The sequence below is a fragment of the Orcinus orca genome, chromosome 7, assembly GCF_937001465.1.
Source record: "Orcinus orca chromosome 7, mOrcOrc1.1, whole genome shotgun sequence".
Lineage (NCBI taxonomy): Eukaryota > Metazoa > Chordata > Mammalia > Artiodactyla > Delphinidae > Orcinus > Orcinus orca.
Window position 1 is genome coordinate 20,175,252 of NC_064565.1, and position 24,552 is coordinate 20,199,803.

The following is a 24,552-nucleotide window of genomic DNA, read 5'->3' on the forward strand; positions in this document are numbered from 1 at the left end:
ACATATATATATAATTTCCTAGTCACTGAACATTTATTTTTATTTAATTTTATTTATTTTTTTATACAGCAGGTTCTTACTAGTCATATATTTTATACACATCAGTATATACACGTCAGTCCCAATTTCCCAATTCATCACACCACCACCCCGAACTCCTTGGTTTCCCATTTTCCCCCTTGGTGTCCATATCCCATTTTCCCGCTTTCCCCCCTTGGTGTCCATACGTTTTTTTTCTACTTCTGTGTCTCAATTTCTGCTCTGCAAACCGGTTCATCTGTATAAATTTCTAGGTTCCACATATATGCGTTAATATACGATATTTGTTTTTCTCTTTCTGACTTACTTCACTCTGTATGAAAGTCTCTAGATGCATCCACGTCTCTACAAATGACCCAATTTTGTTCCTTTTTATGGCTCAGTAATATTCCATTGTATATATGTACCAAATCTTCTTTATCCATTCAACTGTCGATGTACATTTAGGTGGCTTCCATGACCTGGCTATTGTAAATAGTGCTGCAATGAACATTGGGGTGCATGTGTCTTTTTGAATTATGGTTTCCTCTGGGGATATGCCCAGTAGTGGGATTGCTGGGTCATATGGTAATTCTATTTTTAGTTTTTTAAGGAACCTCCATACTGTTCTCCATAGTGGCTGTATCAATTTACATTCTCACCAAGAGTGCAAGAGGGTTCCCTTTTCTCCACACCCTCTCCACCATTTGTTGTTTGTAGATTTTCTGATGATACCCATTCTAACCGGTGTGAGGTGATACCTCACTGTAGTTTTGATTTGCATTTCTCTAACAATGATGATGTTGAGTAGCTTTTCATGTGTCTGTTGGCCAGCTGTATGTCTTCTTTGGAGAAATGTCTATTTAGGTCTTCTGCCCTTTTTGGGTTGGGTTGACTGTTTCTTTAATACTGAGCTGCATGAGCTGTTTATATATTTTGGAGATTAATCCTTTATTCATTGATTCATTTGCAAATATTTTTCCCCATACTGAGGGTTGTCTTTTCATCTTGTTTATGGTTTCCTTTGCTGTGCAAAAGCTTTTAAGTTTCATTAGGTCCCATTTATTTATTTTTATTTCCATTACTCTAGGAGATGGATCAAAAAAGATCTTGCTGTGACTTATGTCAGAGTGTTCTTCCTATGTTTTCCTCTTAGAGTTTCACAGTGTCCGGTCTTATATTTAGGTCTCTAATACATTTTGAGTTTACTTTTGTGTATGGTGTTAGGGAGTGTTCTGTTTTATTCTTTTACATGTAGCTGTCCAGTTTTCCCAGTGCCACTTGTTGAAGAAACTGTCTCTTCTCCATTGTATATCGTTGCCTCCTTTGTCATAGATTAGTTGACCATAGGTGCGTGGGTTTATCTCTGGGCCTTCTTTCCTGTTCCATTGATCTATATTTCTGTTTTTGTGCCAGTACTATATTGTCTTGGTTATTGTAGCTTTGTAGTATAGTCTGAAGTCAGGGAGTCTGATTCCTACAGCTCCTTTTTTTTCCCTCAAGACTGCTTTGGCTATTCGGGGTCTTTTGTGTCTCCATACAAATTTTAAGATTTTCTGTTCTAGTTCTGTAAAAAATGCCATCGGTAATTTGATAGGGATTGCATTGAACCTGTAGATTGCTTTAGGTAGTATAGTCATTTCCACAGTATTGATTCTCCCAATCCAAGAACATGGTATATCCATCCATCTGTTGCTATCATCTTTAATTTCTTTCATCAGTGTCTTAGTTTTCTGATTACAGGTCTTTTGTCTCCCTAGGTAGGTTTATTCCTAGGTATTTTATTCTTTTTGTTGCAATGGTAAATGGGAGTGTTTCCTTAATTTCTCTTTCAGATTTTTCATCATTAGTGTATAGGAATGCAAGAGATTTCCGTGCATTAATTTTGTATCCTGCTACTTTACCAAATTCATTGATTAGCTCTAGCAGTTTTCTGGTGGCATCTTTAGGATTCTCCATGTATAGTATCATGTCATCTGCAAACACTGACAATTTTACTGCTTATTTTCCAGTTTGTATTCCTTTTATTTCTTTTTCTTCTCTGACTGCCGTGGGTAGGACTTCCAAAACTATGTTGAATAATGGTGGTGAGATTGGACATCCTTGTCTTGTTCCTGATCTTAGAGGAAATGCTTTCAGTTTTTCACCATTGAGAATGATGTTTGCTGTGGGTTTGTCATATATGGCCTTTATTATGTTGAGGTAAGTTCCCTCTATGCCCACTTTCTGGAGAGTTTTTATCATAAATGGGTGTTGAATTTTGTCAAAAGCCTTTTCTGCATCTATTGAGATGGTCATATGGTTTTTATTCTTCAATTTGTTAATATGGTGTATCACACTGATTGATTTGCATATATTGCAGAATCCTTGCATCCCTTGGATAAATCCCACTTGAACATGGTGTATGATCCTTTTAATGTGTTGTTGGATTCTGTTTGCTAGTATATTGTTGAGGATTTTTGCATCTATATTCATCAGTGATATTGGTCTGTAATTTTCTTTTTTTGTAGTATGTTTGTCTGGTTTCGGTACCAGGGTGATGGTGGCCTCACAGAATGAGATTGTGAGTGTTCCATCCTCTGCAATTTTTTGGAAAAGTTTGAGAAGGGTGGGTGTTAGCTCTTCTCTAAATGTTTGATAGAATTCAACTATGAAGCCATCTGGTCCTGGATTTTTGTGTGTGGGAAGATTTTTAATCACAGTTTCAATTTCATTACTTGTGATTTGTCTGTTCATATTTTCTATTTTCTCCTGGGTCAGTCTTGGAAGGGTATACCTTTCTAAGAATGCGTCCATTTCTTCCAGGTTGTCCATTTTATTGGCATAGAGCTGCTTGTAGTAGTCCCCTAGGATCCTTTGTATTTCTGTGGTGTCTGTTGTAACTTCTCCTTTTTCATTTCTAATTTTATTGATTTAAGTCCTCTCCCTCTTTTTCTTGATGAGTCTGGCTAATGGTTTATCAATTTAGATTTTTTTCTCAAAGAACCAGCTTTTAGTTTTATTGATCGTTGCTATTGTTTTCTTTGTTTCTATTTCATTCATTTCTGTTCTGTTCTTTATGATTTATTTCCTTCTGCTAACTTTGGGTTTTGTTTTTTCTTCTTTCTCTAGTTCCTTTAGGTGTAACGTTAGATTGTTTAATTGAGATTTTTCTTGTTTCTTGAGGTAGGCTTGTACAGCTATAGACTTCCGCCTTAGAACTGCTTTTGCTGCATTCCATAGGTTTTGCATCATCGTGTTTTCACTGTCATTTGTCTCTAGTTATTTTTTGATTTCCTCTTTGATTTCTTCAAAGATCTCTTGGTTAGTTAGTAACGTATTATTTAGCCTCCATGGTTTTTTTTTACGTTTTTTTCCCTGTAATTGATTTCTAACCTGATAGCGTTGTGGTCAGAAAAGATGCTTGATATGATTTCAATTTTCTTAAATTTATTGAGGCTTGATTTGTGGCCCAAGATATGATCTATCCTGGAGAATGTTCCGTGCACACTTGAGAGAAAGTGAAATCTGCTGTTTTTGGATGGAATGTCCTAGAAATATCAATTAAATCTATCTGGTCTATTGTGTTATTTAAAGCTTGTGTTTCCTTATTAATTTTCTGTTTGGATGATCTGTCCATTGGTGTAAGTGAGGTGTTAAAATCCCCCACTATTATTGTGTTACTGTCGATTTCCTCTTTTAGAGCTGTTAGCCGTTGCCTTATGTATTGAGGTGCTCCTATGTTGGGTGTGTATATATATATATATATATTTTTTTTTTTTTGCTGCGGTACGCAGGCCTCTCACTGTTGTGGCCTCTCCCATTGCAGAGCACAGGCTCCGGACGCACAGGCTCAGCGGCCATGGCTCATGGGCCCAGCCTCTCCGCGGCATGTGGGATCTTCCCGGACCGGGGCACGAACCTGTGTCCCTTGCATCTGCAGGCGGACTCTCAACCACTGCACCACCAGGGAAGCCCGGGTGCATGTATATTTATAATTGTTATATCTTCTTCTTGGATTGATCCCTTGATCATTATGTAGTGTCCTTCTTTGTCTCTTTTAACATTCTTTATTTTAAAGTCTATTTTATCTGATATGAGTATTGCTACTCCAGCTTTTTTTTTATTTCAATTTGCATGGAATATCTTTTTCCAACCCCTCAGTTTCAGTCTGTATGTGTCCCTAGGTCTGAAGTGGGTCTCTTGTAGACAGCATATATATGGGTCTTGTTTCTCTATCCATTCAGCAAGCCTGTGTCTTTTGGTTGGAGCATTTAATCCGTTCAGGTTTAAGGTAATTATCGATATGTATGTTCCTATGACCATTTTCTTAATTGTTTTGGGTTTGTTTTTGTAGGTCCTTTTCTTCTCTTGTATTTCCACTTAGAGAAGTTCCTTTAGCATTTGTTGTAGAGTTGGTTTGGTGGTGCTGAATTCTCTTAGCTTTTGCTTGTCTGTAAAGCTTTTGATTTCTCCTTTGAATCTGGATGAGGTCCTTGCTCTGTAGAGTAATCTTGGTTGTAGTTCTTTCCTTTCCTCACTTTAAGCATATCATGCCACTCCCTTCTGGCTTGTAGAGTTTCTGCTGAGAAATCAGCTGTTAACCTTATCAGAGTTCCCTTGTATTTTATTTGTCATTTTTCCCTTGCTGCTTTCAATAATTTTTCTTTGTCTTTAAGTTTTGCCTGTGTGTTTCTCCTTGGATTTGTCCTGTATGGGACTCTCTGCACTTCCTGGACTTGGGTGGCTATTTCCTCTTCCATTTTAGGGAAGTTTTTGACTATAATCTCTTCAAATATTTTCTCGGGTCCTTTCTCTCCTCTCCTTCTGGGACCCCTATAACGTGAATGTTGTTGTGTTCAATGTTGTCCCGAAGGTCTCTTAGGCTGTCTTCATTTCTTTTCATTCTTTTTTCTTTATTCTGTTCCATGGCAGTGAATTCTACCATTCTGTCTTCCAGGTTACTTATGTGTTCTTCTGCCTCAGTTATTCTTCTATTGATTCCTTCTAGTGTAGTTTTCGTTTCAGTTATTTTATTGTTCATCTCTGTTTTTTTGTTCTTTAATTCTTCTAGGTGTTTGTTAAACATTTCTTGCATCTTCTAGATCTTTGCCTCCATTCTTTTTCCAAGGTCCTGGATCATCTTCAGTATCATTATTCTGAATTTTTTTTCTGGAAGATTGCCTATCTCCATTTCATTTAGTTGTTTTTCTGGGGTTTTATCTTGTTCCTTCATCTGGTACATAGCCATCTGACTTTCCATCTTGTCTATCTTTCTGTGAATGTGGTTTTTGTTCCACAGGCTGCAGGACTGTAATTCTTCTTGCTTCTGCTGTCTGCCCTCTGGTGGATGAGGCTATCTATGAGGCTTGTGCAAGTTTCCTCATGGCAGAGACTGGTGGTGGGTAGAGCTGGCTGTTGCTCTGGTGGGCAGAGCTCAGTAAAACTTTAATCCACTTGTCTGCTGATGGGTGGGGCTGGGTTCCCTCCCTGTTGGTTGTTTGGCCTGAGGTGACCCAACACTGGAGCCTAGCTGGGCTGTTTGGTGGAGCTAATGGTGGACTCCTGGAGGGCTCACGCCAAGGAGTACTTCCCAGAATTTCTGCTGCCAGTGTCTTTGTCCTCGCAGTGAGGCACAGCCACCCCCTGCCTCTTCAGGAGACCCTCCAACACTAGCAGGTAGGTGTGGTTCAGTCTCCTATGGGGTCATTGCTCCTTCCTCTGGGTGCTGATGCACACAGTACTTTGTGTGTGCCCTCCAAGAGTGGAGTCTCTGTTTCCCCCAGTCCTGTTGAAGTCCTGCAATCAAATCCTGCTAGCCTTCAAAGTCTGATTCTCTAGGAATTCCTCCTCTCGTTGCTGGACCCCCAGGTTGGGAAGCCTGATGTGGGGCTCAGAACCTTCACTACAGTAGGTGGACTTCTGTGGTGTAAGTGTTCTCCAGTTTGTGAGTCACCCACCCAGCAGTTATGGGATTTGATTATATTGTGATTGCGCCCCTCCTACCATCTCACTGAGGCTTCTCCTTTGTCTTTGCATGTGGGGTATCTTTTTTCATGAGTTCCAGTGTCTTCCTGTCAATGATTGTTCAGCAGTTAGTTGTGATTCTGGTGTTTTCGAAAGAGGGAGTGAGAGCATGTCCTTCTACTCCGCCATCTCGAACCAATCTCGTCACTGAACATTTTAATGAAGGGTTTCTTTTTCATTATAAATGTAATATATGTTCATTGTAGAACATTAGGAAAATACTTAAGAAAAAAGAACAAAAAATCATCTGAAAGGCTGCCAGGCAAATACAAGACTTTTACTGTTTTCAAATATTGTCTTCTGGAATTTTAATATGCATTTTCAAATAATTTTGTTTAAGTGGCATAAATATTTGAACTCCTTAAACACTTAGAAATATAGCTTAAACAGTTTTGAAGAATTGACTTTTAAAAATGTATTTTTATTTTTAATCCTAGTGGGGAACTAGTGGCAACTCTATTAGAACAATTTGATGAAATTTTAATAAAGGAGTATTTACAAATATAGGACAAAGGGCAGGGAGGTCATAAGGGGTAGTACCATAACCCAGGGCTTATGACAAAGGCTAGGCCAGCAGGTCAAGAGGACAGAGCAGTTACTTGGAGTTGGTTGCATGAAAGATCCACAGTGACCTTCACCCAAGAGTCAGAGCAACTTGGGTGACTCCACAGGGATAGCACTGGAGAAATAGACTCCAAAGTCACTTTTCTGCCTCTCTTCAGTCACCTATAGGATTCACTTTAGCTGGATCCAATTGGCAGCCAAATGGCAGCTGAACTTAAGTCATCAGTACAAACTCCTGCTGGGGTAGAGGCCATGGGAGAGAAAAACAGTTAAGAGGGGCTCTGAAAAGACAAATGGAAGATATTCAGGGCACAAATCAGTATTCCATTAAAGTTTATTTACAAATCACCCCTTTTATTATTTTTATTATGTTTTTTCACTACCATCAGTAGCATGGTTATAATTTTCTCTCTTTTTTGATTACTTTATTTCAGATGTCAACAGAAAAATAGCTAAAAAGAAAAAGTATTGGTCTCTTCCTCATGGTGTCTTAAAACACGAATGTGTAAGGTACTAGCTGAAGCAGTAGCACTCAATCCATCACATTATAATTAAATATCTCTTCAGTATAAACTATTAAAAGGAAAAACATAGGGTAAATAGATATAAAAGATTTAAGGCTTATGGTTATTTTTTTCCAAAAGATTTGCTGTAATTTATATTTCTACCAGCAATTTATGAGAGCCTCATTATATCCTCATTAGCAATGTAAATTTTTTGATGTTATTAATTTGTTAGGAAAAATTACTTGGCAGTGTTTTACTTTGCATTTCTTTGATAACTGGCGGTTTAAAGGTTTTCCATGTTTGTTAAATATTTTCATTTTTCAATATACTTTTCATGCTTTATTCTGCTTTGTGTAGCCCCAAAATGAGTTATGACTGATTCATTAGTTTAATGAATATTAAACTGAAGATCCATTAACCCGAAGATCCATTAACCCAAAGATTTACTTGCAATCAAATGTAAATTTTATCTCAATAAATAACTGTCTTTTGAAAATAAAATTAAGCACCTGATCACTGTTCACAGTCTCTTTTTGTTTTTCTTGATCCTGAGACTATCAGAATTCACTTATAAATGAGAAAATCAGAAAGGTTTCCCTCAGAGGAAAGTGTGTCATGATTTGAAACGAAAGTTATTAGAAAACAACATTGCCTTTTAACAGTAGAATAAAATTAATTAAAGTCAGGTTGGGGATTTAAAAAAATATATCATTTTGGCAGAATATGCAATGTAACACAAATAGTTGCTGTTTATTGAGTGTCTATGTTGCAAATGTATCTCATCCTCACAGAAATTTCATTTGCTATTTTTTTTACAAGGAAATTGGTTCTATGAGATTATATCCACAAAAGGTATGTGGTGGACTCACTTTATACACTAATTTTCTATCTGTGAAATTCAACCTTCTTTCTATTTTATCAAATAAACTGTATTTGTTATCATTATTGTTGCCGTTAGTGTTAATATTCAACAGATTTAATTTGCTTACCATAACCGCTTTAGGATTTACACTAAGTAGAAACTAAAAGATGTGCTAACTGATTTCCAACCACACAGAACTCCATTAACTATTTAGAAGTTTTGTCTTTCTCTAGAATAGGCAGGAAGTCTCCATATGGTGGTATTTGAAGAGTCTAAAAGGTCTTTCTGTGTCCTCTAAAAATGATATTTGTCATTCAAAATTTTACTTTTATGCCTGTCTCTCCTTTAAGTCAAAGCATTTAAGTAAGACTACTACTTAAACCTAAGTATGTGATGAGACAGACAAAAACACAGTAGAATGAGCTACCATTGTATGGTAGTGATAATAAACCCTATTCTGGAGTCAGACGATCTTATTTGATTCTTGGCGCTGCCACCTGTTATATTAGGGTGACTCTAGCCAAGTTTGTTAACCTCTTTGTGGCTCAGTTCCCTCATCTTTAAAAAAGGATAACAAAATTAACAACATCAGGGGGTGTTCTGAGGAGTAAATGTGTTAATAAATATAAGCCTCATTTACTAGATTATGGTAAATCATTAGAGCATGAGAGTGTTGATTAAATAAAGTTTTGTTGATTAAATAAAGTTTTTAAATGAAAGAAGGAAAAGAAGGATAGATGAAAAGAAGGAAACAGGGAGGCAGGAAGCAACCTGGGTATTCATTTTTAAGATCAGCTCAGCCATGTTTGTATTTATACACTCTACTATTAAAGTTCTTAAACACGTTGACCACATCTTACTAGCAATGAAGACCCAGCCTCTGTCATATTGCCTGATAAAGTAAGTCCTTGCTCAACAGATGATGGACAATTGAATAATTTTTCCCAAAAGTAAATGTGTTGCTCTGGAGGAATAATTTATATGAGGCTCAAGAAAGAATGAACCAGAGTATAAGGGGCCAGTAGGCTGAAATATATCTAAATGAGTCTCATCAATCAGTCCTCATTCAATTAAGATACAGTAGATAGCCTATTTCAGGCATATAAGAACCAACTCCAATTGTAACATGGCTCAAACCATTTGCTTTAATGTTTCTCTTACACACACAAGGTCAAGTTGATGGTGCCTATGCTACTTTCCTCAGGCTGGGGCCTCCTTTGAAGAAGGCTCTATAGAGTACAACACTCAGAATAAATAATATAATACTAAGGACCAATGCCAACCATGATGTTGTCTTCATGTACTTACTTGCTGGGTTGTCCGTGTCATGTAGGCTGACCACTGGAACCCCTGGACCTAGATTTTAGAAATGTATGTATAAACATTTTAAAGACATCTAAGTAATAACTACTGGAAGATTACATGATAGAGTTCTTTTTTCCAAATATAACATTTCATAGTTAAAACATAATGAAACAGAAACCCGATTATTAGATTTCATTCCTTTCTATGGATATTCTATTCAGAGAAGTAAGAATATACGGGGAAAGAAACTATTTGCGGGATTATTGTTACAATTCTCCCTTCTCCAAAATGCCCTATACTTCTATAGTTCTATGGTTTTAGCCAATCTTATGCACTTTACTCTCTTTTTATCTAGTCTTTTATAGAATCATCACTGATGTTCAGAAAGTTGATTCACAACCCTGTGAACCCTCATCCACTCATTCAAGATTAAATTCTATTTACCACTTAGCCAAGAAAGAAAGAATGCATGTATATTAGAAGTATTTTGGCACAGTGGTTAAGAATCCACCTGCCAATGCAGGGGACACGGGTTCAAGCCCTGGTCTGGGAAGATCCCACATGCCGCGGAGCAACCAAGCCCGTGCACCACAACTACTGAGGCTGCGCTCTAGAGCCCGGTTTGCAGGGCAGAAATAGAGACACAGATGTAGAGAACAAACGTATGGACACCAAGGGGGGAAAATGGTGGGGGTGGTGGCAGTGGTGGGATGAATTGGGAGATTGGGATTGACATGTATACATTAATATGCATAAAACAGATAACTAATAAGAACCTGCTGTATAAAAAAATAAATAAAATAAAATTCAAAAATTCAAAAAAAAAATAAAAGCAAAAAAAATATTTCACCCACAAGATAAATTAAAAATTGGAACTAATTATATATTAATTTTAAAAATACATTAACTGGAATTGTTAATTATTTCAAATATACAGGATAATTCAAGTGTAACCATAAGATGTTATCTTAAAACTTCACTTCTCCTAGGAACTCTGCCTAGGGGTCTAATGGTTTTTCTCTGGTGTCATCCAACAAGTAGTTCTCTTTTTTGATTACTTTATTTCAGATGTCAAGAGAAAAATAACTAAAAAGAAAAAGTATTGGTCTCTTCCTCATGGTGTCTTAAACACGAATGTGTAAGGTACCAGCTGAAGCAGTAGCACTCAATCCATCACATTATAAGAGGACATCTCCCATTTCATCTCTGGGAAATACAGTATCCTATTAAAGGGACAGTGATTCCTATCAGTATAACCTAGAGATACCATACTACTATGTAAGGCTATAGCATAGTTACCGGATAGAAGAAATAATTGGGGTGAACATAATTTCTCAAAATTGAAGGGGACTAGACCCTGGGAATTAAATTTCTATAGATCCTAAATTTTTTAACAACCAAGCCATTATTTTAATAAGGAAACTATTGCTTTTCCTAATGTCTAGGTAAATTAGTTTATTATTCTAGCTTGACTTTGCTGATGTAAATATGTTTATTCACTTTTTTAAAAGGTCCATGTCAACCAGCACTTATTGATCATGTGTATGTGCACATATTGACTTACTCCCAATTTCTATCTTTTAAATAAAGTAATGGATACAATTTCTATCTCAATAAACCCCTAATTTATAACTTTTTAACAAAAACTTACATAAACTAAGAATATCAAATCATACAGCTAGGGTAATCATTACTAATGATAATAATAGATACTGATCAAATAAAATGAAAAAAATAAATTTTATCAGAAATCATCTATTACCTTTACAGAGTAATAAGAAATGTTGATTCATGGGACTAAAACTGGCACCAAAATATGTACATTGTTCTTTCATAAAGTTACATGAAATGCACTGACGATTCAATAATCCTTCAGTAGAGGCACTGGGGAAAGAAAAAGAAAGTTAGAAATGCTACTGTTCCAGGTCCTTGAATGTGTGGTATCTATATTTAAGTATTGACATAAACAAAGAAGCTACAGAATTACTCAGCTGAGGTTCCTTGTAAATTATGACTTACCATAAAAATGCAAACAAAGTCAATTCCCATTACTAATGTTAAGACATATGCATTTTTCTTCTCTGTAATAAAATTAAAATTATGTACACCTATATGAATGTACTATGTATGTATGCTTACAAAGAAACTGATTGTCACAGGATGCAATATAACTTATTCTTATTTATATTTTTATAGATATTTCTTTGTAAAGTCTTAAAAGAAATTACCCACAGAGACAAGCATAAAGTCACAAGCAATAATATTAGTTGGAAGAACTAATGTTTTCACAAGTCACACACATATGAAAAGCTCATGATTTCCTAAATTCAACATTAGATTTTGATATTAGTACCAGATTTTTCCCACTAAATAGTTGCACTGAATTTTTGGAAAAGAAAAGCTATTTTTGTATGATAATATATATAATGTTAATGCTCATACATGCTTTGAGACATCAAGGAGATAGATAAAGAGAAAAGCACTCATCTCTTTATTTTACAAACAATGGTGCTTAAGGTTAGAGGGGTTGAAATATTAACCCAAAGTTAAATTTCATGTACAGATTCATTTATTTTATAAATAGAGATTAATTGTAAATTATCTATGCTTCTAAATGAAAACACTATTGATGATACATTTTTTAAAACTTGGCTGAACAAAATATTCTCAATTTCATTTTGGAACAAAACACATACTATAGTACAGTATAGTTCACAAAGTCACAGTTTCACATTTGAAACATGTTGGGCTCATTATAATCCAAAATTTTCCTTTTCTAGTCAAGGTGATTAATATACTAGGCACTTAAACACATTAGCTAGTTTCACCATTATGACAAATCATACCCTTTTTTTTCTTTTAAATTGTGGTGTATACGTAAAACAACATTCAACATTTTAACCATTTTTCAAGTATATGGTTCAATGTCATTAATTACAGTCACAATGTTGCACAACTATCACCACAGAAACTATGAATGTGTGCCAGTCCCTATTAGTCACAGCTATTTAGTGACATAACTAGAATTTAAAACCTTTTCTCTCTCTACTCTTCCATATAATTTTTCAGATCCAAGTTTCCTAAAAATTATGTTGGTATCTTCTCATTATTTGGATTATGAATTACTAAAATAGACAAAAGCACATTTTGAGACAAAATAATGACACCGAATATGCTAGCAGTTCTGATTCCACAGAAGCATCTAATCCCATAAATTAAATCAACCAATTATTATTTTTATAGCCTGGACAAGACAATGATTGAGTTTTCTGGGTCAAACACTAATATTATCTTACAGTCAAACAAACTGGCACTGGATGAGCCATTTAAAGGGAGATTTATTGGTACTATATTTTCTTTATAACACAGCCCTCTGCACTAGTACAGGTCATAGATATATTGACTTTTGTACTGCTCTGCCTCAGTCACTGGGGACATAAGACAAGCACACAAATCTAAGAACCCACTGTGATTCAAATCACATTTTAGGTTAATAAAGGGAGGAGAGAGAGGATGAGGCAGCGCTGCTAGCTGAGTTTAGCCAAGCCTAATTTTCTGGCGCTGTCATTTTTCGTTAAGAGTTTTACAAAATGAGAAAAATAAAACATTGGTCCAGTATTTCCACATCTCTAAAGGACTGTTCTTGACTGCCACTATTAACCACTGTATACGTTTCAAGAAAGATAAGCTTCAGGTAACCAAAAAGAGAAAGCGACCGGTACTTTAACCAAGACCTCTAAACCAAAATTAGAATCATTCTCTTTAAATAAACAGCTGTTCTTCTTTTGGAAGCCATTAGAATTGAGAACATGTGTTCCAGACTCTAAGAGAAAAAAAACAAAGAATGTGAAGATGACATATTGGGATATGTGATAAAAAGGAGAGGCTCGCTTCAGATTAAAACAATTTATGCATAAATAAGAGTGTGTGGATGAATTAGAGAGAGTTAAGGTACTTGAAACATGCATTTTTACTCTCAAAGGAAAGTCTAGGCTACTTGGTAAGAATCATTGGTGACACTTCTTCAAACATGATGAATTTCCACTGAGAATATGCCATGGCAGTTTTGACACTTTAAAAATGGATCTGTGAAATGTAAATTAGAAAGTGTATATGAGTCTATAATTGTAAGTTGCTTGCCAGACAAAAATAAAAGTCATTCTTGGGAGGTCCTGGTGAAAGCTTTCTGAGTGAAGAGACATTTTTAACACTAAATAGGTATGACCTTAACCCCTTTTATGAATATAACTTTTCATCCGGGAAAATTGGACAGATGAAAATAGTCCCCATCCACTGCTTTATTTTAGTAAGCAAGGACCATTCCTGCTTAAATAACAATCAATGGATTATACACATTATGGGGGGTGGGGGAGAGAAACTGCCACTTGATCCACTCTACTAAATGTTCACAATGCTTTTATTTTGTTCGGGAATACATCACATGTGTACAATATTAATGCCATGAAAATATAAATGAGGCATAGTAGAAGAAAAGCCTACTGGGGAAAATATGTAAATGCCTGTGATGTGGGTAGTTGAGAAAAGCAAGCCTCAAAAAAAAAAAAAAAAAAGACATTTTGAGACTGTAAAAACAAATGAGGGAAAAAATAAAGGAGGAATAAGATGGTCTCCATTTCAGTTCCAATTGTTTACGCTCACAGTGGTCCAAAGCTGAGGGATTGGGCCAAGAGTGTGGGGTTTTGTCATACTGAGTTGGTTCTCTCCTAGCCATACCAAAAAGGAAGCTTCAGACTTCTCCATCCCATCATTATGCTGTGTAGATGGCCCCTGAGGAATCTACCTGTGCAGGAAGATCCTCTCACATTGCTTACCTGTACAGCTGCCTCCCTCTGGGAGACGACTCGGTGCTCAGAAAGTAACTGCCCATGAAAGAAAACAGCACAAACATCAGGCACCAATCAATTTTTGCCACACCGAGTTTTCACCTGAATTTTCAAACTGTCAAAGAACAGGCAAGAGCTCTTCTATTATTTAATGGCAGGACTTGATCCATTTGGGAAACGCATATTTGTTTCTTAAAATATTTTCACACTTTTCCATGATCTCTCTCAATCTCTCTGAGTGTGCGTGTGTGTGTGTGTGTGTGCATGTGTCTGTGCAACTGTCTGTGTAAGTATCTCTCTGCGTGAAGTATAGGGAGAATCTTAAAGAAAAGGTTGTTCTTTACATGGCCAGGTTACTTGGACTAGGACCATGGTAAGCAAGATATAAATCTAGCAGAAAAGACTGCATTTGACAACAGTGACTTCCAACCTGACTAGAGAACCAAAAACACTCACATTTTTTGCGTCGTTTCATCGTACGCCAGGATCTTTATCACTTCCCAGTTTCCTGATGTCAGATGCCGCACAGTAATTTGCTCACTTTTACTCTGCAAAGAAATAGAATATATTGATTTTCTTCTTATTTAAACAGCGTATCTCTGGTCAGCACAAAAGTACTAACCGCCTGTGTTACTTTTAATTCTTTAGTTCTCAGCTAATGTTGAGTTTTTCACTTTCAATCTTAAGAATATATCCACATGTGCATAAACACAGATGCAGGTAAGATGGTGCCTTTATTCCTATGCTGTAGGAAAACCATTCAGAAAACATCTCCAGGTGAGGATTACGTGTGCATCATCATGTTGACATAGGAAGTCATCTGGGCATTTGGTACAGACACAGGACCTTGTTAACTCTCATCTAAATGATCGACAGCTATGCAGTTTGGAAAGCTTTAAATAAAATACTTCAAACAAACTTCATTCCAAATAGATTCTGTTACATTATTTTAATCTTTACAGATGTGCATTGCTATATGATTTGCTATTTTCACACAATAATTTGTTTCTGAGATCATTAAATATCATCACTATTGATGAGATCATCAATAATTTATTTCTGAGATCACACTGACCCTTGTAGCCATAGTTTATTTTCACTGCTGTATTTTTTTTTTTTTTTTTTTTGCGGTACGCGGGCCTCTCACTGTTGTGGCCTCTCCCGTTGCGGAGCACAGGCTGCGGACGCGCAGGCTCAGCGGCCATGGCTCACGGGCCCAGCCGCTCCGCGGCATGTGGGATCTTCCCGGACCGGGGGATGAACCCGTGTCCCCTGCATCGGCAGGCGTACTCTCAACCACTGCGCCACCAGGGAAGCCCGATATGTGGTATTTTATTGTATGTATGAATACAGTAAAATTTATTTATTTTTTGACATTTGAGTTTTTCCAAATTTTCGCTCTTAAAAACAAGTTGTCTATGAACAGTTTTATTAATGTCTCCGGTGCATGTGACAGGATTTTCTTGAGATGAACACTGATAAATGGGACTGCTTGGTCAAAAGGTAAATGTCTCCTACCTAACTCAATAGTGACATTATTTTCCAAAGTTGTGCCGATTTAGAATCTACTAGCAATGTGAGTTTCTGTTGCTCCACATTTTATCCACTTCCTCACCAACAGTTAATTTCATCAGACTATTTAATTTTTTGTCAAACTAATGAGTGTGAAATTGTATCTCATTCAATTCCTTTATTTTTAAGAAAATATTCAAATCTACAGAAAGGTTAATGGATAGTACATGAATACCCATAAAACCGTTACCTAGATTCACCAAACATTAACATTTTGAATATTTGCTCTCCCCCTTTCTTCATATGCTAAATCATATGAAAGGAAGTTGAGAGCATCAGACTATTTCAGCTCTAAATATTTCAGTATACATCTCTCAAAATTAACAGTATTTTCTCATATAAGCAAATTGCATATCATACCTATGAATAACAACATTAATATCATCTAAATATATAGTATGTATTCTAATTTCCACACTGCCCTAAGTAACCCAAATATCTCCATATCTATATATCTATATCTATCTTTCTATCTATCTACATATCTACCTATCTACCTAATTGCAGTGGGTTGTCACCTCTTTAGTCTCTTTTAAAGTAAAAGTTATCCTATCTTTTCTTGAGTTCTACAACATTGACCATTTTGGGGGCGGGGATTGCTGTGGCATGTGGCATGCGGAACTTCCCTGACTGGGGATTGAACCCGTGCCCCCTTCATTGGAAGGGTGGAGTCTTAACCACTGGACTGCCAGGGAAGTCCACACTGACCATTTTTAAGACTCTTGGTCCAGTGGTCTGATATGTAGAGTATTTTTGATTTATCTGATTTTTTAAAATGATATAATTTAGGCTAATATTTTTGGCAAGAATATTATATAGGTGATATTGGATACCTCTTATGCTTCATATTAGGAAACACACCATTACACTTCTTCCCATCCTTAACAATGCTATTTACAAGGTAACTGATATATGTTCATTGTAAAGTACATTTTCCCCTGTAGTTAAAAGTGGGATGATGCTTGCACATTACATGAATAGCTTTTCCTCCATGAACTTTCCACTCAGTAGTTTTGGTATCCATTCATGACCTTTCCCTGAAGAAATTATCATTTGGAAGTGATTTTCTAACTCTAACATCCATTCTATATTTATTAGGTGGTATTCTTCTGTAAAAAGAACTTTCCCTACTTTTTCCCTTCACGTGTGTTCACTCTCTTTATCTCCCTCTTCCTCATACTATTATAACATTTTTAATCTGATGTGTTAACATTCCATTACTGTTATTTTGTTGTTGTTGTTATCATTCTTCATGATGCTGAAATTGACAAACTTTGGTTAGTGGGACCCCTTCAAGCTAACCCCTCTATTCTTTGGAAATGATTATGTTAGTTTTAGAGCACTTCCTTGTTTTCTGCACAGTAAGATGTTCTAAGATCGCTTCTTATCTCCCATATCCATAATCAATAATTTCTCCAAGGAATATTTTCTACTGGATTATGATATTTAGATATCAAGATCTGGGCTTAGGTGTGCTCATTACTACTCTAATGTTATTAGTTCTGGACCTTTTCAGAGGAGATAGATAGGCAGCCAGACAGATGTCCATATGTTCTGTGTGTGTAGGTGTATGTGTGCGTTCGTAGTCACACCTCAATTAAAATTCATATCAGTTTGATTTACATTTTAGGTGTATTATCTTCTCTTAGTATTTCAATTTAAGCTTTGATGTCCTCATTCTTTTTATTTTAAAATATGTACATGGTCAAAAATAAAGTATAAATATGTGGATATATACATTGACAGAAGTCTTGATCTCACCCCATTCTCATCACATAGAAAAAACTTTTCTTCATTTGGTTCTTATTTATGCTTCTTTTCTGGGGTAGATTTTTATAATTAAAAAATTAATATTTTATTACTATAAATGTAAATACTAATCTAATTACATATATATGTACAAATTAGAGAGATTGTGGGATGTGCTCTATATCAATTGTTATATATCATCTTCTTTTTAATTCTTAAATAGTTCTGCCTGTGTGGATGTACCATACTTCATTCAACTAGCCTCCAATAATGCAAATAATCTATAATGATTATTATCTCAAATAATGCTTTATTGATTAACCCTGTGTATATGTTTGTTTGTGGTTTAATGTGTAGGGAAATATCTTCAGGATATTTTCCTCCATAGGGAAAGTACCATTCTGCACATCTACCACTAATGTATAAGGTGCCTGTTTTCCAATGGACATATAATGACCTACAGAAATGATCCCTGAAAGTACAGTCTTCCCATGAACATGTTACAGAACACGCTGTTCATTGTTTGAATTTTTGCTAATCTGACAAGTGAGAAATGTTGCTGTGGTAGACGCTATGATACACCAACCAGAACTCCCTTCTAGAAGGAAGGACCTACCTCTCCAGTGGCTAGAAGTCCTGCTGGAAGAAGGCCCTCAGCTGTCAGTCTGGAGACGGCCTGAACTGAAGAAAATGGCCTCACCCAAGATCATACCTCTTTTCAACAGCCCTCGAAAGGACAACCTGATCAATATTGGGATATAGAAGCCCAGCCCTCTTGCTCTAACATGGGACTTCTCTGAAGGGCTCTCCCAGTACAGAACTCTCTGTGGGGTTAGCTGAAACCTTCATTGAGATGGCTCTGCCACTCAAATTCTTCTGCCCAATGTTGCTTTCTTTTCCTCCTTTCCAGAGTTATTGATCTCTGTAATAACTGGCCTGCAGGCTAATCTTTCTTTCACAGTTGGCTTCCTGTGACACTCAACTTGTGACAGGTATATTAGTGTATTTTCATCTTGCATTTTGCTTGGAAGAAAAGTTGAGCATCTATATTTATCTATATATGTACAAATGCTTATATATATACATATAATGTATAATATATAATAAACCATTTGCATAATTGTTTTATCTAACTCTCTGCTAATGTTTGTCTCTGTTATCTATTCGATCAGATTTCTTTGTATTCTGGTCTTATTTATTTTTTAGGAGCTCTTTGTGTCTTTATATCCATTTATGTGAGGTATATGCTGCAAATATATTCTCCTGGTTTGTCATTTTGTGTTGACATTGGTTATGATAGCATTTTTCCCCAATTTTTTTTCTGTTCTTTATAAAATCAAGTTTACCAACATATTCTTATATTACTTCTAAGTGATGACGCATAGTTTAAAGGCTTTCTTCAAACTAAGGTTACAAAGAATTTACTGATGTTTTCTCCTATTACAGGTAAGATTTAATTTTTAAAGTTAGAGCTTTGTCATTTTAGAGTTAGGGTGGTAGTCTGGAACTACTTTTATCTTTTTCCTAAGGGATATTGAGTTTTCCTAAAATGATTTTATAAAAACTTAATTTTTTCAGTGGTTTGAAATGCCACGTTTATTATATATTAAATTTCCATATGTACCTGAGTCTATTTTTGTACTGTCTATGCTATACATTTATCTCTGTTAAGTCATGTCCCAATACCACACATTTTAGTTATAGATTTTTTTTAACATTCATATTATTTAGGACTCACACCCACTCATTGTTCTTATTTTCAGGATTTCCCTAGATAATACTACATTTTTATTTTCCCAAAGAAGCTTAAAAATAAGCATATCTAGTTCAAGCAAATAAAAACTTACTGGAATATCTTATTGGGAGACTATTAATTTTATAATTAATACTGATCTTATGATCTTCAGTTATTTTTTAGAAGAACATAGATATTTTTCCATTTGTTCAAGTCTACTTTATGTCTTTCCAGAATGTTTCAATGTTGTCCTCATATGGGTTTTGTACATTTCATATAATTTCATTTTCATATTTATTACTAAGTATTTTATATTTTGCTGCTATTGTCTAAAGGCCTCTCTCTTCCATTATACCTTCTAATTGATTATTGTTTGCAAATATGAAAGCTATTGATTTCTGTATGCTAAATATCTATCCTGCTGTCTCACTAAATGCTTTTTCCAAATCTTACAGCTGGTTGTTTATTCTTGTCTCATTAACTAATACCTCCAAAATCATTTTACACAATAGTGGAGATAGTGTGCATCCTCCCTTGCTCCTGACCTTGATGGGAATGACACGAGATTGGCTTTTGGGCTGAGGTATACATGTTTTATCACTTTAAGAAATTATCCCCAATTCCTATATATATATATATATATATATGTGTGTGTGTGTGTGTGTGTGTGTGTGTATGTATATGTGTATGTATATTAACCAGAAAGTGGTATTAAATTTTGTAAAAGGCAACTACAAGGAAAACCTATTCTATAGACAATTTAAATTTTATTGGCATTGCCTTTGAAAGTCTAATAAGATTCTTTTATGAAATCATGTGGGCCTGGTTCTCACTTGTGGTGTAGTTCTTTGATAACATTCTGCTTCTTCTATGTCATTAATCAGTTAAGCTCTGCGTCTCTCCTGGGGACAGTTCGAAGTGTATTTCTTCATGAAATTTTTCATTTCATCTAAATTTTCAAACGAATTGACATAGAGTTCTGCAAAATAGTCTCTTACGATTTATTCAAATGCCATTTGTTTATTTCCCATTAGCCATTTCTAATTTTATACCAGTTTGCTTTCTCCCTCTTTTTCTTTGATTGGATGAGCATGTGTCTTGTCTCGTGTGTGTGTGTGTGCACACGTTTTCAAAGGGTAAACATTATTTTTTCACTTATTAGTTCTACCTTTTTCTATTTATAAACTACTTCATTTCTGCTTCAAATTTAATCATTCCCACTTTTCTAATGTATGCTGCATTTTGCTGATAATTTTCTATTTAAGTTGGAAATTCAACTTATTTCATTCTTCCATTTTCATGTTTGCTAAGTTATGATTTTTATTCTGACAACTTATTCTGATATAAAGTGTTGCTATTCTTTTTCTTATTATTATTTTATAAATTTTGGAATTTTGACTTGAATTCTCCAGTAAATTGTTTAATTAGATTTACTTTAAAAATTACTTAGTTGGAAAACCTGTTAAAATATATTATTGATTTCTAGGCGTATTACTTTGTGATTATAGCATGCTTTTATTTAATTTCTAATTTGTAGAACTTACTGAGCTTTTTAGATGGATGACCTGATGAATGTTCAACTTTTGACAAAGTTCCACATACATTTGAAACAGATATATAATATCTCTTGTTTAGATGTGTTCAAACATAAATACACACATTATATATGCTATATCTATAACCTTACTTAATTTTTTGTCCACTTGAATCAGTTTGAACTGAGAATGAATGGTACAATAAGGTTTCCACATATTAAGTAGTTTCTGGCATTTCTGTTTTATAAAGGTAGCCATCTATCTGGGGCATAGATACAGACAATTGACTATTATATCTTCCTTGTGATTTGTGGCCTTGAACATTATAAAGCATCTTCTTTTGGTGGTCTTAATGCTTTGGAACAGGAAAGCAGCTCTTCTTGTTTGTTATCAGGATTTTAGCCTTTCTGAATCATTTTGCTTAAGATGTATATTTTGCATAAAATATTGAACTGGATTCTGTTTCATGAGCCAATTTAAAAAATATTTTTAAAATTTTAGGACATAAGTTAAGCCAATTTACATTTTTTGGTATGACTGATACCCTTCTAAAAACTCTATCATATTTTATACATTTATTTTGAATATTATGTTTAATGAGTTTTTTGTAGGCAGTCTTTTTGTAGTCTGTTTAGTTTTTGAAATCCAGTGTTAGGTTTTATTTTAACTTTACATGTCATCTTTATATTAATACCTTTAATAATATTTTTCCACCCCCACCCCCCTCCAAAGATACTCTGTGTTTCTAGAACATTTTTTTTGTTGTTCTGGTTTGTCATTGGATTATGGGTTTAAATGTTACCTCTCTTCCAATGTTTTGCTTATCTTCTATAAAAATGCCAATTAAGGGGCTTCCCTGGTGGCGCAGTGGTTGAGAGTCTGCCTGTCGATGCAGGGGACACGGGTTCGTGCCCCCGTCCGGGAAGATCTCACATGCCGTGGAGCGGCTAGGCCCGTGAGCCATGGCCACTGAGCCTGCGTGTCTGGAGCCCGTGCTCTGCAACGGGAGAGGCCACAACAGTGAGAGGCCCGCATACCACACACACACACAAAAAGCCAATTAAATATCAGGTGGATCTTATTTCCTTGTCTTACCTAACTTAAATCAGATCCCTTCTACTTTATTTCTTTCTATTGGCTGTTTTTATGGGTCTTCTTGCTATCCATTAGTATATTTTCAGAAATATCTATTTACCAGTGGTCATCTTTCAATTAATTATTTCTGTTATTAGTTTGTATTATCTTTTCCATTTCCTTCCTGAAATCTGTCACTTTTTGGTTTACAACTTTATTTCTACTTTATGAGGTCTTTTCTAGGTTTTGAATTTCTCACTTGATAATTTTATGTCTACATATGCTTATTTAATGATAATAATTCATTCTTTTTGATAATAATAGTCATTCTTTTTGGAGTATTGTTTTATAGAATTCTTCTGCCTCATCATTGTTTTTCTTCAGGAAAAGTGTCTTTATGTATTGGAAAAATTTTATTCTACTTTCTGTTTTGCTCATATAGTAATTTTGTAAATCTATTGCCAACCATATTTTGCTCTTTATAAGTATCTCGGATTTTCCAGGATATAGATGCTTAAGAATGGTGAAGGATTAGGTGACTCCCTTGAATTCTAAAGGAGCAGTGTTTCTAAGGAGTGCTATTAACAGTTCCCTAAGAACTAGTATCCCTAGAAGCACCCTAATAAGACACCATTAGGAGTGGATAATATTTTTTTTCTGTAGAGTTCTTAATTTCTACCACTAGTTTTCACCTTTTCTTTTACCGACAATATTCTAAGAGATGCCTCTCTCTATCAAGTTTTTTTTCTTGTTTTACTTTCTTGGGTGGTAATTTTTAAAAATTGTCATCTTTGGTTTTGTGCATATTCAAGTTACTTCATTCTGATTCATTTTCTCAATGCTTATTTTTAAAAGAAATGTACTAATTTTCCACTATAGATTATGTTATATTATCTAAGCTTTTGATTAATGCCTTTGTCAGCTTAAAGAAGTTCTTTATTTTTAAATTTCTAAGGCTTTTGAATATTTGGTAGAATCCACCTTTAAAAAACTTCCTGTGCCTGATTTGAATACATTTTAAGACACTGATTGCATTTCCTCAATATTATGGGACAATTCAGGTTGTCTGTTTCTTAAATCAGACCTGGTATTTCTTTTTTCTAGAATTTATCTATTTTACTCAAGCTTTCAAATTTGTTGACATCGGCTATACATAGCATTTAAAAAAATATTTTAAAATTTGCAGTTATGCCTTCTTTCTATTATTTATACTTTGGGGGCTTGTCCTCTTTTAAAATTAAGTTTGTTATACTTTCTAGTGTGAATTATTTTTTTTCAAAGAACCAACTGTTTATTTGGCTAAACCCCTTTATCTTTACTTTCTATTTCATTAAATTCTACTACTGAGTTTCTCATGTCCTTCTTCTACATTTGAATATATATGTATAAATATAGTATAATTATATTATAAAATAACAAATAATAGATATATGTAATTTAACCCATGAAAAATGTAAAAATTATATTTTCAAACATATCGCTTTTTAAAAGTTATAATTGTTGTTATTCACTTCTAATTCAATTGCATTGTTTTCAGAGAGTGTAATCTATCAGCTAAATAATACTTCAGATGCATTTTTGGTATAAATATATCTAGAATCTAGGATTTTTGATGTGGGAGAGTTTTATTAAATATCTACTTTCTTATACTACTGGAAGCAGAAACTAAAAGGTCATTCCATAATGTATATGTAGTATTAGAATCTTCCTTCAAAAAAACAATAAGTGACTTACTGGTACACATCTGTATTTTAGCATCTTTCTAAACCATCTATTCCTTATTCTTAAAGGGAGAGCTCTAGACTTCTAGCTGCTCAAGGTCAACAACAAGCATGTGACTTCTTTATTTTAACTTCTTCATATGCTGTCTGATGCATTCTGGCACTTTACAAGTACTTGCTGAATAAAAGTATAAATGCAAAGATGAAACCAAAGTTCTGAGATTTGAGACAGGCAGAGCCTGAAGGCTGGCATGGAGTTCTGAAGTCATATATTTTATTGCCAAATTCCCACAGGACAACAACACAGTAGATAGTCCTACTTACTCATTTTCAGATCCTGTTTTGAATGGACCAAGGACAGGACTAAGATCTCAGGTTTTAGTGCATCTAATTTCAAGATGAACAAAATCTCAAAACATTAAAAAGTAAAGAAACTTTGATCAATATTTGTACATATCTGGAGATGCATTTTGTTCACAGATTTCTAGATTGCTTATACGTTCTCTGTTTTTCAGAGAATTTTGGTGTGTGTGTGTTTTAAGGATGGAAGAGTGGCCACATTAAAAGTGATCATGAGCAAAAATCCAATGCTTTGAAAAATGTTTGAATACAGCATACAGAAAATAAAAATTACACATCCAATGATGCATCTCAGATCAAAATATGTTTCTAAGTGTAGAAGTAAAAGATCTCTTGTTGGAAGCCATGATAACAACCTCACAACCTTTGGACTTTACTTCAAACATCTGTAATTTCTCTGCTTGCTTTATATCTACCAGGGCAACTCTGGGCTGGGGAATAAGTTTCACTCCATTTTACATGTAATAGCATAGACTATCTTGTATAGTTACATAGTTATAAGACTTGTAAGCTATTTTCTAATAATAGCATATTACGTTTGATCTGGACTCTAGGTAAATAGTTCCAATACCAATCAGAACATGGTAGATGACTATACAGTAAATTCAAAATAAATATCAAGGGACTCGACTAGTCTGTACCACCTCAATTAATTTTCCATTCACCTTCAGCAGAAATATAATCACAGGAAAGGTAATTTA

At 34.9% G+C, this 24,552-nt stretch overlaps 1 protein-coding gene across 3 annotated transcripts in view; it reads right to left on the bottom strand.

Annotated features, from left to right (window-relative positions):
- Positions 1–24,552, bottom strand: part of DPP10 (dipeptidyl peptidase like 10) — a 1,290,245-nt gene that overhangs the window by 51,185 nt on the left and 1,214,508 nt on the right. For all 3 annotated transcript variants that reach the window (XM_012535464.2, XM_004276493.4, XM_049712621.1), the window contains exons 14-17: positions 14,562–14,653; positions 14,094–14,141; positions 11,024–11,145; positions 9,265–9,312 (exon numbers count right to left, since the gene is read on the bottom strand). In XM_012535464.2, coding sequence (XP_012390918.2) covers positions 9,265–9,312; positions 11,024–11,145; positions 14,094–14,141; positions 14,562–14,653 — 310 coding nt within the window. The remainder of the gene's footprint in view (positions 1–9,264; positions 9,313–11,023; positions 11,146–14,093; positions 14,142–14,561; positions 14,654–24,552) is intronic.